The sequence below is a fragment of the Bos grunniens genome, chromosome 1, assembly GCF_055505025.1.
Source record: "Bos grunniens cultivar Pamir isolate PY7600 chromosome 1, Bosgru_T2T1.0, whole genome shotgun sequence".
NCBI classification, from domain to species: Eukaryota; Metazoa; Chordata; class Mammalia; order Artiodactyla; family Bovidae; genus Bos; species Bos grunniens.
This window is the reverse complement of record NC_141165.1, coordinates 123431518-123446105: the sequence shown is the minus strand read 5'-3', so window position 1 is coordinate 123446105 and position 14588 is coordinate 123431518. Positions and strand designations below refer to the sequence as shown.

The window sequence follows — 14588 nt, the reverse complement described above, 5'->3', positions numbered from 1 at the left end:
CCAATAACAATATCAGCTATTAACTCTATACTCTTTCCTGGAATTCACCATATTTAAATTAATCTCTTCAACAATATGGCCCCTGGAAGGCAAGTATCCTAACTAGGATTCTGACTGCTCTTGAGTTGGCATCTTCCATTTTAAACACTTAAAAATCCTACTGTAATTTAAGACATGAATCAAGAGCTATATCTTTCATAAAGCCTGTTGCAGTACAGTGCTATTAATACAGATATGATGAATCTTTATTATGTTTTATAACTCATTTATGCCACTTACTATGCCCTGCCAAATATTATGCTTGATTATACATATCTTATATAAACTACTAAAATATAAATCATAGAGAACAGATATTATTTTATTTTCTGTATATCCCTCATAATTCCTGGTTTAAAACTTGCACTGATTTGTTTATGGATCCTTATTAGATAATAATTGTGCAAATTTATGAAGTAACTAGTCAAGAATATGTAGGCATATTTTAATTAACAACAATAAAAATATTCATTGATTTCTTATGTGTGTTAAGATATAAGTGTAAGAGTAGGACATTTTCTGGTAATTAAACCCTTCAAGACTCATTGAAGATTACTATAAGCATGTCTGAAGTTTTGTTTTGCCTTAAGCAAAACCATATCTAGGAAGACAGACACATAAGTTTTTCATCGATTATGTTTTTAAAATGAACCTCAATTGTGACAAATAAAACATTCAAAGTTAAGTTGGCTAATAGTAAAAGTTATTTGATGTTTTAAGAATTGCTCCCTTGAAAAGTATAAAATCAATATATGAAAAAAAAAAAGAAAACAAATTTCATTATGATTAAGTTGCACAACAATGAAATCTGAGGAAAAATCACAGCTTGATGTATTCTCCAAAGGCCTAGATCTATATTTTTACAATAATTAAGAATATGCCTTTGAATAAATACAAAAAGTTACTTACAAACTATGTTCAGAAACACCTTGTTTGATCCTCAGTAACAAAATAACTCTTTATGTATCTTTAAATTTGAAATGATCAGCATAATGAATAACTGCATAAGTAACCCTTTTCGATTTCTTAGTTTATATACCATGTCCTTTGCCTCCAACTGAGACTCACTATAAAATTATAGTTTGAAGCAGTTTCACAGCTTCAAGAAAGGCTACTCCTTGAACTTCCTTTGTGTTTATATTTTAAATTTTAAAAAAGGACGAAGCAACCCCAGCTTCTAACTGTTTTCATATTTTCTTTTTGTCTTTCTCTTCACTTGGTTGACATAGTTTGACTGAGGTTTATGAATGTAATCACCATGTACCCAACAGAGATTATCTGGGCTAGATTTTTCTCAGAATACTCCCTATAGGAATCCAATAAAATGAAAATTCTAAACTTGAACCCAATTCCGAACCCACTTGTTGATTAATTTGCATTTAATTTGTCTCCTTCCAGTTCTTTAAAAATTTGATAGCATGAATACTGTGGTTTTAAAAACAGACTCTGTGGTATAATTTCTTGATTAAAAAGTTTATTTAAAGCAGAAAAAAAGAATCAAGATGTTTATATAACTCTCACTACCTTCTTTTGCATTAGGGTAAAAATATGATAAGAATTAGAGGGTAATTAGGCTTTAAAAAAACCCATATTATTGACGCTTCAATCACATTTACTGCCACCTGTGGAATTTCTAAACTGAAATAAAAGCATCAGTCATCTTCATGTGCCATAAAAGTGCATAAGGTCCCAAGTTATTAACTATGCATTCATGTTTTGTCTTATATTAAAGGAAGTGCAAGATATATGTAATATTAGTATGTAATTTCTTTCCTTTTCTTTGAACCAGAACAAGAAATTTACTTGAATGCTATTATAGTGACTTTTGTTTGTTTGTTTTTGCTTTCATCTAGAAAAAGTAAGTTAATTTTTATAAGATTAATTTTAAATTTAGAACCCAACATGCATTGTGCTTTTGGAGGAAAAGTCACTGTAGAATTCAAGGGGGATATAGCCATTTGGGAAAAAGAAGATATCAGAGCATATATCAATTCCAAAATAGGAAGATATATTACTACTGTCCACTTTTTAAATTTTTGTTTGTTTTTTTATTTTACTGGGTCTTCATTGCTATGTGGGCTTTCTCTAGTTGTGGTGATTGCAGAGAATCACCTTTTAGTTGCAATGTGTGGGGCTCCTCCTGTTGCAGAACATGGGGTTTAGGGTGCACAGACTTCAGAAGACGTGGCACATGGGCTCAGTAGTTGTGGCTCCTGGGCTCTAGAGAACGAGCATGATAGTCATGGTGCAGGGTGCTTAGCTGCTCTGCTCCATGGCATATGGAATCTTCCTGGATCAGAAATTGAACCCATGTCTCTTGCACTGGCCCGTGGACTCTTTACCACTGAGTTACCAAGGAAGACTCCACCCTCCATCCAAATTTGTAAGGATATTAAAATTCTTTCCTTAGAAGATCTGTATTGTGGGATGGATAGTTCTATAACTGAACTGCTTATTCTTTATTCTTTTTGAGCATTAAAAGGAAAAATGGGAGCTTTGAAGGCAAAACTCATCAATAGACTCAGCAATAGGTATTCTCATCAATACCTATGGAGTGAATGAGTCCATGTACTGTTGGGAGAGTTAGAGGGATTGTTACTGTGGCATAACTTTACAGAATAAATATCTGAATGACTACCTCAAGAGTTTGGGTGGATATTAGTAATCATGTTTATATCAAGGTCAAATATTAAATAAACCAGTAGTCTGAGAAAGTTGTGGCAATTCCTTCCAACACTAATCTATAAATAAGGAATTGTTAAAGATATGAGATTCTCCTATTCAGTTCATTTCTTTTCAGTTACTCAGTCGTGTCCGACTCTTTGCGACCCCATGAATTGCAGCACACCAGACCTCCCTGTCCATCACCAACTCCTAGAGTTCAGCCAAACTCATGTGCATAGAGTCGGTGATGCCATCCAGTGATCTCATCCTTTGTCGTCCCCTTCTCCTCCTGCCCCCAATCCCTCCCAGCATCAGAATCTTTTCCAATGAGTCAACTCTTCTTATGAGGTGGCCAAAGTATTGGAGTTTCAGCCTCAGCCTGTCTTTCCAATAAACACCCAGGACTGATCTTTAGGAGGGACTGGTTAGATCTCCTCACAGTGCAAGGGACCCTCAAGAGTCTTCTCCAACACCACAGTTCAAAAGCATCAATTCTTCAGTGCTCAGCTTTCTTCACAGTCCAACTCTCACATCCATACATAACAACTGGGAAAACCATGGCCTTGACTAAACAGACCTTTGTTGGCAAAGTAATCTCTCTACTTTTCAATATGCTATCTAGGTTGGTCATAACTTTCCTTCCAAGGAGTAAGCATCTTTTAATTTCATGGCTGCAGTCACCATCTGCAGTGATTTTGGAGCCCAGAAAAATAAAGTCTGATAATGTTTCCACTGTTTCCCCATCTATTTGCCATGAAGTGATGGGACCAGATGCCATGATCTTCGTTTTCTGAATGTTGAGCTTTAAGCCAACTTTTTCACTCTCCTCTTTCACTTTCATCAAGAGGCTTTTTAGTTCCTCTTCACTTTCTGCCATAAGGGTGGTGTCATCTGCATATCTCAGGTTATTGATATTTCTCCCGACAATCTTAGATATCTACAAAACAAAATAGTGAATTAATAAAAGATTTTTAAAAGTCTATTGAGGTAAAAGCAAGTTAATAAGACTTTAGAGTACAATATAGTAAATATACAATCATATTTGGTTCCTTTTTTTTAAAACTAATTTTCTTGCTATTTTCTTCTTGCCCTAGGAAGAAACTGCTACACAGCTATATTTAGGGGTAGAAGAAAAACAAACATCTTTTGAGACCTATAGATTTGGGTAGACAGAACACAGATCTAACTTTATCTCATATGAAAATTTTCAACTTTTAATTGAAAGTTAATTGCTTTGAAAGGGGCAACGCTCCGGATTGAGGATGTTAATATTCTTACTGTGGAGTTATACGTGTGGAGTTACACAGTGTTATCTGATGCCTGATGCTGTGTCACCGTCCTGTGACTCCTGGTGTCTGCCTCCTACTCTTTCTCAGCTTTATCCCAGAGTAACTGTAAACTGGAACCACTTTTTAAATGATCTCCTTTGGTCGCCTGAACAGCAGGGAAGATTTTTATTCCTTTGCAGCAAGAAACTCAATCATTTCTAGGTTCCAATTAGAGAAAGCCTAGGGGTTCTTTTTATTAAGATGAAACACAAATTGTATCAAGACTTGCTAAACCACTTAATATTTTTATAGTCATATTAAGTAACTTGAGCATTTTAAGTACTAATTCGAATATGTGTAGGCTATTTTTAATTGATGCATAAACTCTAACCTCCATTTTGTTAAAATTTCATTTTATGGTGTTAACTTTTTTTTTTTGCCACCTTGAAGATTTATGATACAGTGTATGATAGAGAATCCTGCAATGTTCCGTGTCAGCAGTGACTTATACTGCTAGAATCTCCTGGAACTATTTGTCCAGGTGTTGTTCATTATTTCCTAAATGGGAGAATTATCTTTTTTAGAAGAAAACTTTTAAATAGTAACAATGAATAATTTTTCTAGATCTTTATTTTAAAGACAAATTTAAAATATATATCTAAATTTAATTACATATTTACAGGCCAATATATTTAAGATGTGATTTCAAGCTTACAAACACTAACAGAGAAAAAATTATGACAGTTTGGATTTGGGGAGTATAATTTATTTATGGAAATGCATAGGTATGTGTGTACAATTATCAGTGTGGTTAAAAATTCCAACTTATACATTAAGAAAGCATTGCCTCTTAATATAAAATACTTCTGTTGAGCAGTATTTTAAAGATTAATTTTCTAAAATTCAAATTATCCTTAATGTAGCCATTATTTTAATGTTGGTCTTATGTGGCTTTGTAGAAAGGACACAGTTTCTAATTATTTGTTATATGCAGTAAGTCACAATTTTATTGTGCCAGCTTTTTTCTTCAAAGAATGTTAAGGATGAGAATGGTTCAAGATTTTCCCGTCCATCAGTTTTAAAATAAGAATTAGCAAATTAAAATAGCAACAATAAAATGTGGGATATATGAAGAAAGTTGAGAAGTATTCAGGTTTGACTTTTATTAAAGATGCTATCATAATAAGTTGTCTATATAACTGGATGATGACATAAATTAGTGTATTATTCTAACGTTTTTGGAGAACAAGTTTTTACTAAAAGACTAAGTGATTTTTCATCACATTGCTGATTTGCTTATTTTAATACAATTTACAATATTTATTATTAATTGTTTTGCAACTTTTGTCTTTTTTGTGAAAGTTTACAAAATAAAAAAATATTCTTCATCTTAGAAAAGCTGCCAGGGTCATAGGCACCACTATCAAGACCTCAGTTCAGTTCAGTTCAGTCGCTCAGTCGTGTCCAACTCTTTGCAACCCCATGAATCGCAGGACGCCAGGCCTCCCTGTCCATCATCAACTCCTGGAGTTCACTCAAACTCATGTCCATCGAGTTGGTGATGCCATCCAGCCATCTCATCCTCTGTCGTCCCCTTCTCCTCCTGCCCCCAATCTCTCCCAGCATCAGAGTCTTTCCCAATGAGTCAACTCTTCGCATCAGATGGCCAAAGTATTGGAGTTTCAGCTTTAGCATCATTCCTTCCAAAGAAATCCCAGGGCTGATCTCCTTTAGAACGCACTGGTTGGGTCTCCTTGCAGTCCAAGGGACTCTCAAGAGTCTTCTCCAACACCACAGTTCAAAAGCATCAATTCTTCGGCGCTCAGCCTTCTTCACAGTCCAACTCTCACATCCATACATGACCGCCTTGACTAGACGGACCTTTGTTGGCAAAGTAATGTCTCTGCTTTTCAATATGCTATGTAGGTTGGTCATAACTTTTCTTCCAAGGAGTAAGCATCTTTTAATTTCATGGCTGCAGTCACCATCTGCAGTGATTTTGGAGCCCCCAAAAATAAAGTCTGACACTGTTTCCACTGTTTCCCCATCTATTTGCCATGAAGTGATGGGACCAGATGCCATGATCTTCGTTTTCTGAATGTTGAGTTCTATTAATAAATATATTCACAACAACAAAACTGAAGTTCAGTTTTTCACCAAAATAAACAAATAATTAAAGCTTTTTCAAAAATAATTTCCAATGGTAGGATAAAATTATGTTTAAAGTTGAAAATTTTGACATGGAAGAACTAGGAAAATATTCATCATGTTAGAATACACGGGGTAGTGGACAAAGCATTGACTGTGCAGTCAAACCAGGCTTTGAATGCATCTCTGATGTTCTATATTAGTATCTGCATTACATTTTTAAAAAACCTTGTTCTTATGAGGATTATAGAAACTAGGTAAAGTAACTAGGATCACTACCATTATCAAACACAGTGATGGATACTAATAATTATTTCTATTGTTAGTAATTATGTAACAATGAAATCTTTGAAGACTAATTCGTGATTCATTTATCTTTTCTTCCCTAAAAGCAGATTTTGAGAATTCTTTGCAAGTATTTGATTAAAGGATAACTGTCCGTTTCTATGAGCTCAGGTTTTTTAGATTCCACACATAAATGAAGTCATATAGTAGCTGTCTTTCTCTGTCTGACTTTTTCACTTAGCATAATGCCCTCAAGTTTCATCCATATTGTTACAAGGGTCAGAATTTCTTTCTTTATGAATGACTGAATAATATTCCATTACATTTGTAATTTATTTTCTTTCTTTTTGTAACTACTCACGTATCTTTTATTTTGCACTTAAGGCCCTCCCTGTCCCCTGTGCTTTCTTTATTCATTCATTTGTCAGTGGATAGTTAGGTTGGGTTTATGACTTGGTTATTGTGAACAGTGCTAAAATGAATATGAGTGCAGATATCTCTTTAAAATAGTGATTTCTTTTCCTTTGGATATATACCAACAAGTAGAATCACTGGATCATCTGGTAGTTCTATCTTTAGTTTTTTGATGAATCTCCTGTGTTGTTGCTTAGTCACTTAGTATTGTCCATCTTCTTTTGCAATCCCATGAACTATAGCCCACCAGGCTCCTCTGCACCTGGGATTTCCCAGGCAAGAATACTGGAGTGGTTTGCCACTTCCTTCTCCAGGAGATCTTTCTGACCAGGGACTGAACCCACATCTCCTGCATTGGCAGGCAGATTCTTTACCACTGTACCACCAGGGAAGCCCCTGAGGAATGACCTTACTATGTTTTATAGTGGCTGTACCAATTTATATTCCCACTAATGATGTAGGAGGGTTTCCTTTTCCCATATCCTCCTCAACAATTATTATTTCTTGTCTTTATGAAGATAGCCATGTAAGTGTTATCTCATTCAGGCTTTTATTTGCATTTCCCTGGTTATTAATGATGATGAACATTTCTTCATGTACCTGTTGTCCATTTGTATGTTTTCTTTGGAAAAATATCTCCCAGTTCTCTATTTTTAATCAGGTCATTTTTTGTTATTGACTTGTGTAAGTTATTTCTTTATTTTGGATATTTACTCTTTATCTTATTTACCTACACATAATAGTTGCAAATAACTTCCCTCTTTCCATAGGTTGCTTTTCATTTTTTAAGTGGTTTATTTTGCTATGCTGAAGCTTTTTAATTTAGAGTGTTCCCATATGTTTATTTATTTATTTATTTTTATTTTGTTGCCCTTGCTTTTGGTGTTAAATCCAAAAAAAAATCATCACCAAGATCAATGTCAAGGATCTTCTTTCCTGTTTTAGGTTTCCAGTTTTACATTCAAGTGTTTAACACATTTTGAGTTGACTTTTATAATGTAAAACAGAGGCCCAGTTTTATTCTTTTGTATGTGGCTATTCAGTTTTTCCAGCCGCATTTACTGAAGAGACTGCCTTTTTTGCATAGAATATTCCTGCTTCTTTTGTAAAAAATTAAATGACTATATATGCGTGACTTTATTTTTGAGTTTTCTATTCCATTGATCTATGGGTCTGTATTTTTACCAATATCATACTGTTTTAATTACTACATCTTTGAAATATCATTTGAAATCAGGAAGTGTGAAACCTCCAGCTTTTTTCCCCTTTCTCAAGATTACTTGCCTGCTGCTATGGCTTATTCGCTTCAGTCGTGTCCGACTCTGTGTGACCCGATAGACGGCAGCCCACCAGGCTCCCCCGTCCCTGGGATTCTCCAGGCAAGATCACTGGAGTGGGTTGACATTTCCTTCTCCAGTGCATGAAAGTGAAAAGTGAAAGTGAAGCTGCTTGGTCGTGTCCGACCCTCAGCGACCCCATGGACTGCAGCCTTCCAGGCTCCTCCATCCATGGGATTTGCCAGGCAAGAGTACTGGAGTGGGATGCCACTGCCTTCTCTGGATTACTTGCCTATTTGGGGCTTTTTGTTGTTCCATACATATTTTAGGATTGTTTGTCATTTTTATATGAAAAGTTGCCATTAGAATTTTGATAAAGATTACATTAAATTTGCAGATTGCTTAGGGTACAATGGACTTTTAATACTAATTCTTTCAATCTATGAGCACAGATTATTTTTCTATTTATTTGTCCTCTTCAGTTTCTTTCATTAATATCTTATAGTTTTCAGTGTATAGATCTTTCACTTTCTTGGTCAGGTTTTCTTTGTAAGTATTTTATTCTTTTTGATGCAATTGTAAAATAGGTTGTTTTCTTAATTTCTGTTTCCAATGTTTCATTGATAGCGTTTATAAATGTAATTGATTTTTGTATATTCATATTGTATCTTGTAACTTTAAATTCATTTATTAGTTTTAGCAGTTCTTTCAGTGGAATTTTTAGAGTTTCCTATGTTTAGTTGCTAAGTCATGTCTAAGTCTTTGTGACCCCATGTGGCCCACCAGACTCCTCTGTGCATGGGATTCTCCAGGCAAGAATACTGAAGTGGGTTATATTTCCTTCTCTAATATATGTTCTCATGTCATCTGCAAGTGAAGACAGTTTTACTTCTTCATTTCCAACTTGGTTGTCTTTTATTTATTTTCCTGCTTAAGTGCTATGGCTAGGAATCCCAGTACAATGTTGAATAAAAGTGGCTGGAGGCAGGGGTAGGGGTCGGGGAAATGGGTGAAGATGGTTTAAAGGTACAAAATTTCAGTTATAAGTTCTGAGTATATAATGTATAGTATGCTGACTGTAATTAATAATATTTGATCATAAAAGGTATTAAGAGAGTAAATCTTAAAAGTTTTCATCAAAATAAAAAAATTATAACTATGTGAGGTGATGGGTATTAAGTAAATTTATTGTGGCAATCACATTTCAACATTTATATATATATATATCAAATCATTATTCTGTGTACCTTAAACTAGTTTAATGTTATGTGTCAATTATATCTCAATAAAACTAAGGCAAATAAAAAGAGTACTTTCAGGAATAAAAGCTTCTAGGGACATGAGAAAATAAGAAAGGTAAGAGGGAGAAGTTTCAGGTGGTTTCAGGCAAAGTTGTGCCATTATGGTGGCCCCAAATGCAAAGGTATAATTCCAGGTACTTCTGTGGAAGTCTGCTCCAATAGCCCAAAGGCAGTCTTCCAGAAGCCAGTAGGTACGAACGATTTAGCCACAGAATCTGGTCCCAGGACCTGTAGTCTATTGGTGACTACTCTAATGACTCCACTAATTAGTTCCTTAATATATCTCTCTTTTGTTAAGGAGAAAAGAATTAAATTATAATTGTTATATCTCCAAATCTTCTGAGTGAGTATATTATGGTTCTTTTGGTGTCTTATAGAAGTTAGCAGGGCTTCCCTGGTGGCTCAGATGGTAAAGAATCTGCCTGCAATGTGGGACACCTGGGTTCTATCCCTGGGTTGGGAAGATCCCCTGGAGAAGAGCATGGCAACCCACTCCAGTGTTCTTGCCTGGAAAATCCCATGCACAGAGGAGCCTGGTGTGCCACAGTCCATGGGGTCACAAAGAGTCAACACGACTGAATGACTAAGTACAGCATAGCACAGAAATTAGCAAGCACATTGCTATCCACAAAATGGGTGTTAAATAGAAACTGTTTGATTTATTTGAGTCACATGTAACATTTCGTGTATATATATATATTTTTTTTTCTTTTTTTTTTTGTCTATATGTATGTTTAAATCCAATAGGCCAGAACCTGTTTTGTGGACAAAGGATGGTGGAGAATTACCAGATCCTGACCGAATGGTTGTGAGTGGTAGGGAGCTAAACATTCTTTTCCTCAACAAAACGGATAATGGTACATACCGATGTGAAGCTACAAATACTATTGGCCAAAGCAGTGCAGAGTACGTTCTCATTGTACATGGTGAGTACCTTTTTGACATTATTATGCATGTAAGAATGAATGACCTGAAAAACTGCTAAAATATATCAAAATCTTTATAATACTAAACACATTTAAACAGGTTTTCATTTTCTTTCAGAAGAACTTCTCATAAGTATAAATATCTCCAAGGTTCACAATTAATATGTTTTGAATCAAAATAATAACATAAAATTAAAGCATATATTAGGAAATAAAAACTGTTTTGTAAATGATTTTTTAATTGCAAATATACTGTGTATTGTTTGATGGTGACTAGTAAATCATATTAATGGTTTTCTTTATGCTTTACAAATAAATGCTTTTAATAATAAATCAGAATCATGAAAACTTTCCTTAAGTTAATTTTGGAAATTATCATAAAAGCATGTTTTATAATCACTATTAGTAGTTTTACAAAGAATGATAGTAGGTCATCAGATGCAGCAGAGACAGAGGTATACAGTACTAATGACACCTGCACTAATTTCTCATGCATAATAATTTAAAACGCCCACAAACATTTTTTTCCTCCTCTCATTAGTCTCATATTTTGAGTAAATATAGGCAAAATTGCAAAAAGACATGCCAATTCCCAAGATTAGAGAGAATTTCTATTTTCTGTAAACTCCAAAAGTCAGGACAGATTGTTCATGAAGTAGCTTTAACATATTGTTAAATGAAGATGAACTTTTATGAAATTGGTAAATATCACAATAAATGAAGTTAGTCATGTTTCTTTATTTCAAGACTTCTCAGAGTTTATTTACAGGGTACAATGTGAACCTCAAAGAGAAAAAAAGCATTATAGAATGTAAGATTTTTCTTGTATATTTCACCAAGAAAACATTTTCTAAAACTAATATGTTCTACATAATGTTACAGTATTTGAATGAGTATTGTGTAAAATCTATACAAAGCTGTAATAAATCTAGTGGATCTTAGAAGTTACAGAGTACATTTATTTGAAATGTTACTCATGAATATACGTATGAAATAACTGTAAGAAACATGGATTAATTCTATAACTTTCCAAAAAGAGGAATTTGGGGGATAAGTTCTAATTCTTTGTAAAGTGATTTAATTTTAGGGGAAAAATAACCCCGTTTGTTTTTCCAAAGATACTTATGTTGTTATGATACAGGCCAAAATAATATATTGAATCAATTTACAAAACTGTCTTATTTTCGAATTGCTTTAGTGTCTACCATTTCTCAGTTCTTAGCAACAATTTGCTCTTGAAGGTAAACAACGGCTTGTGCTGAGTAGACTTTCCACATATAAACATGTTGAAAACAGGAGAGCTGAGAGAGTAATTTATGGTATCTCATGAATTGTGCAAATCTCAGTTTTGGGGAAAGTTCAGCCTGATCAAGTTAGACTGATAAATTGGAATTAAATGTGGTAACCCCCTGTAGACAAACCCTGCCAGGCTCACTGCCAGAGAGAATATAACAACCCTGAGTGTGTCAAGAAGATAAGTTAGATCCTTAGAGCAGGATCCAGGAGTCACTTACAGTTCCTGCTGACCGGGATGTTTAGATACCACAGTCATGGAAGTGAAGTCTGATTCACCCTCAACTTCAAGTGCTGGTCTCACCTCACAATTTTGGGGAAACTGAGGGATGTTGCATAGCATGTCACATGTTGAAAGCGATGTGACATAAAAATATAGACAATTAGAAGGGAAGTGACAGAAGAAATAATATACTTTGTAGAAAAATATGTCATTCATTTTTTTTAAGTAATTCAAGTAGGGGAAAATTCATATGTTTTCTCAGTGTTTGCAAGGTAGCCAACAGTATGATTTCCTAAAGAGACAAGCTACCTTTAGGTAGTTGGCAGTTGACATATTTCTAATAAATATTTCTCTGAGCACTTTGTAAGAAGTCATTTTTGGCTTTGCTTTTTGAACTACAGTTCATGAAAAGCACCCCATAGATTAGTGCTATTCACGCTGCTAGATAAATGCTGTGAAGTTCAACACTGGTTTACCTAGGATTATTGACACAAGTAATGAGAGGCTCGATGAAACAGTGAAACCGCATTACACTGTGTTTTAAAAGGGCTCCAATTGGGTTCATTACAAAATAAAGTTTTGTTTTTTTTCTCTCCTTTGCACACAGGGTATAATGCCTCATTAGTCACTGGTTGTATAAATATAAAAAGCTACTCTCTTCTATTAATAGTTTGGCTGTTTCAAAACCCGACTCAATGATGAAATTTGAGTGGCATTTCGATCTATAATGAATGCTATATGCATTTCAGAATGGAGTGATAAATGATTATTTGTGAGAACTTTACCCTTTTATCTTTTACACCAAGTTTGATTTTGCATTAGCTGTGATAATTTAATTTAGCTCTAGCACAGAAGGGCCTTTCATGAGCTGAGACCATCTTTGACTCTACCACAGTTACCTAAGTTCTATTGATTCTTAACTTGATGAAGGTCGGAGCACTTTGCTGTGAAATCATCTGCTATCTAGATGCCATCCTAATAGATTTTATTCTTTGGGTGTCAGTGCAAGAGCATTATTTAAATGTTTTCACATCTAATTGTTAACAGCACTGACATTTTGTGTCAACAACACTGGAGGGTCCCCACCCCCCTCATTCCTTATAATGACCCCTTTGGAAATTAAAGCATTACAACTACAGACAGTAATTTGAAACTACCAGTCTGAATCTCATTCTCAGTGAAAGGCCTAACAAAATTCAGTATACAAGTACCTGTAAGATAAAACATTGCACTTTTGAAACATTTGTACTGTAGAGATCCCATTAGAAAAAAAAAATAGCATTTTTCATTAACAAGCTCAGCAGTGGAAACATTAATCTGTTAAATTGCTAGCCATTGTTATACTATTAATTCCTGTGACCACAATAGTTTTGTGTTTTCTGCTGCTATGTAAAAATATTGAAGTTAGTCTCATATTGTTATTGTTATCATGCTATTTATTTCTTTTGAATGGTTAATTACGTCCATATTAATGGTATGTTGTTCTATTGCTGTTCTTGTTATTTGAAGAACTCAGATCAACAGAAACATTTCTTCAGTAACCAAATAAACATTTAGCATTTATCCACTGAGTGCAAATTCACTATAGGAACAAAAGTGAATAGCACTCAAGGAGTTTAAACATGGAAAATAAGCATTCAGTAAGTATAGTACAAAAATCATAGAACTCTAGGAGAATGAATATACAATAGTGTAAATGTCAGGGTTTGTGACAACATGGCTCAAGTGTTTGGAATTAAAAAAAAAAGAGTAACATTAGTACTCCTGGATTATTCATAAACAAATGGCATACAACACAAATAGAAGTGTCTACCAGTGCCAGTTACATAGATATAATAAATCAGAGTTTTACTATTATAATATTGCTAGTGGAACTGGAAATCAAATTGCCAACATCCACTGGATCCCAAAAAGCAAGAGAATTACAGAAAAACATCTACTTCCACTTTGCGGATTACGCCAAAGCCTTTGAGTGTGTAGATCACAACAAACTGTGTGTGGAAAATTTTTCGAGATGGGAATACCAGACCACCTTACCTGCCTCCTGAGAAATCTGTATGCAGGTCAAGAAGCAACAGTTAGAACTGGACATGGAACAGCACACTGGTTCCAAATCGGGATAGGAATACGTCAAGGCTATATATTGTCACCCTGTTTATTTAACTTATATGCAGAGTACATCATGAGAAATACCAGACTGATTGAAGCCCAGACTGGAATCAAGATCTCCAGGAGAAATATCAATAACCTCATATACTCAGATGACATCGCCCTTATGGCAGAAAGTGAAAGGAACTGAAGAGCCTCTTGATGAAAGTGGAAGAGGAGAATGAAAGAGGAGTGTGGCTTAAAACTCAACATTCAGAAAACTAAAATCATGCTATCTGGTCCCACCACTTCATGGCAAATAGATGGGGAAACCATGGAAACAATGACCGACTTTATTTTTGGGGGGCTCCAAAATCCCTGCAGATGGTTACTGCAGCCATGAAATTAAAAGACACTTGCTCCTTGGAAGAAAAGCTATGATCAACCTAGATAGCTTATTAAAATCAGAGACATTACTTTGCTGATAAATGTCCATCTAGTCAAAGCTATAGATTTTCCCAGTAGTCATGTATGGATATGAGAGTTGGACTATAAAGAAAGTTGAGCGCTGAAGAATTGATGCTTTTGAACTGTGGTGTTGGAGAAGACTCTTGGGAGTCCCTTGGACTGCAAGGAGATCCAACCAGTCCATCCTAAAGGAA

The 14588-nt window shown here is 34.8% G+C and overlaps 1 protein-coding gene across 4 annotated transcripts in view; it reads left to right on the top strand.

Moving 5' to 3' along the window:
* Positions 1 to 14588, top strand: part of CADM2 (cell adhesion molecule 2) — a 1267951-nt gene that overhangs the window by 1149058 nt on the left and 104305 nt on the right. For all 4 annotated transcript variants that reach the window (XM_086321892.1, XM_086321883.1, XM_086321874.1 and 1 more), the window contains one exon: positions 10144 to 10322. In XM_086321892.1, the coding sequence (XP_086178018.1) occupies positions 10144 to 10322 (179 nt within the window). The remainder of the gene's footprint in view (positions 1 to 10143; positions 10323 to 14588) is intronic.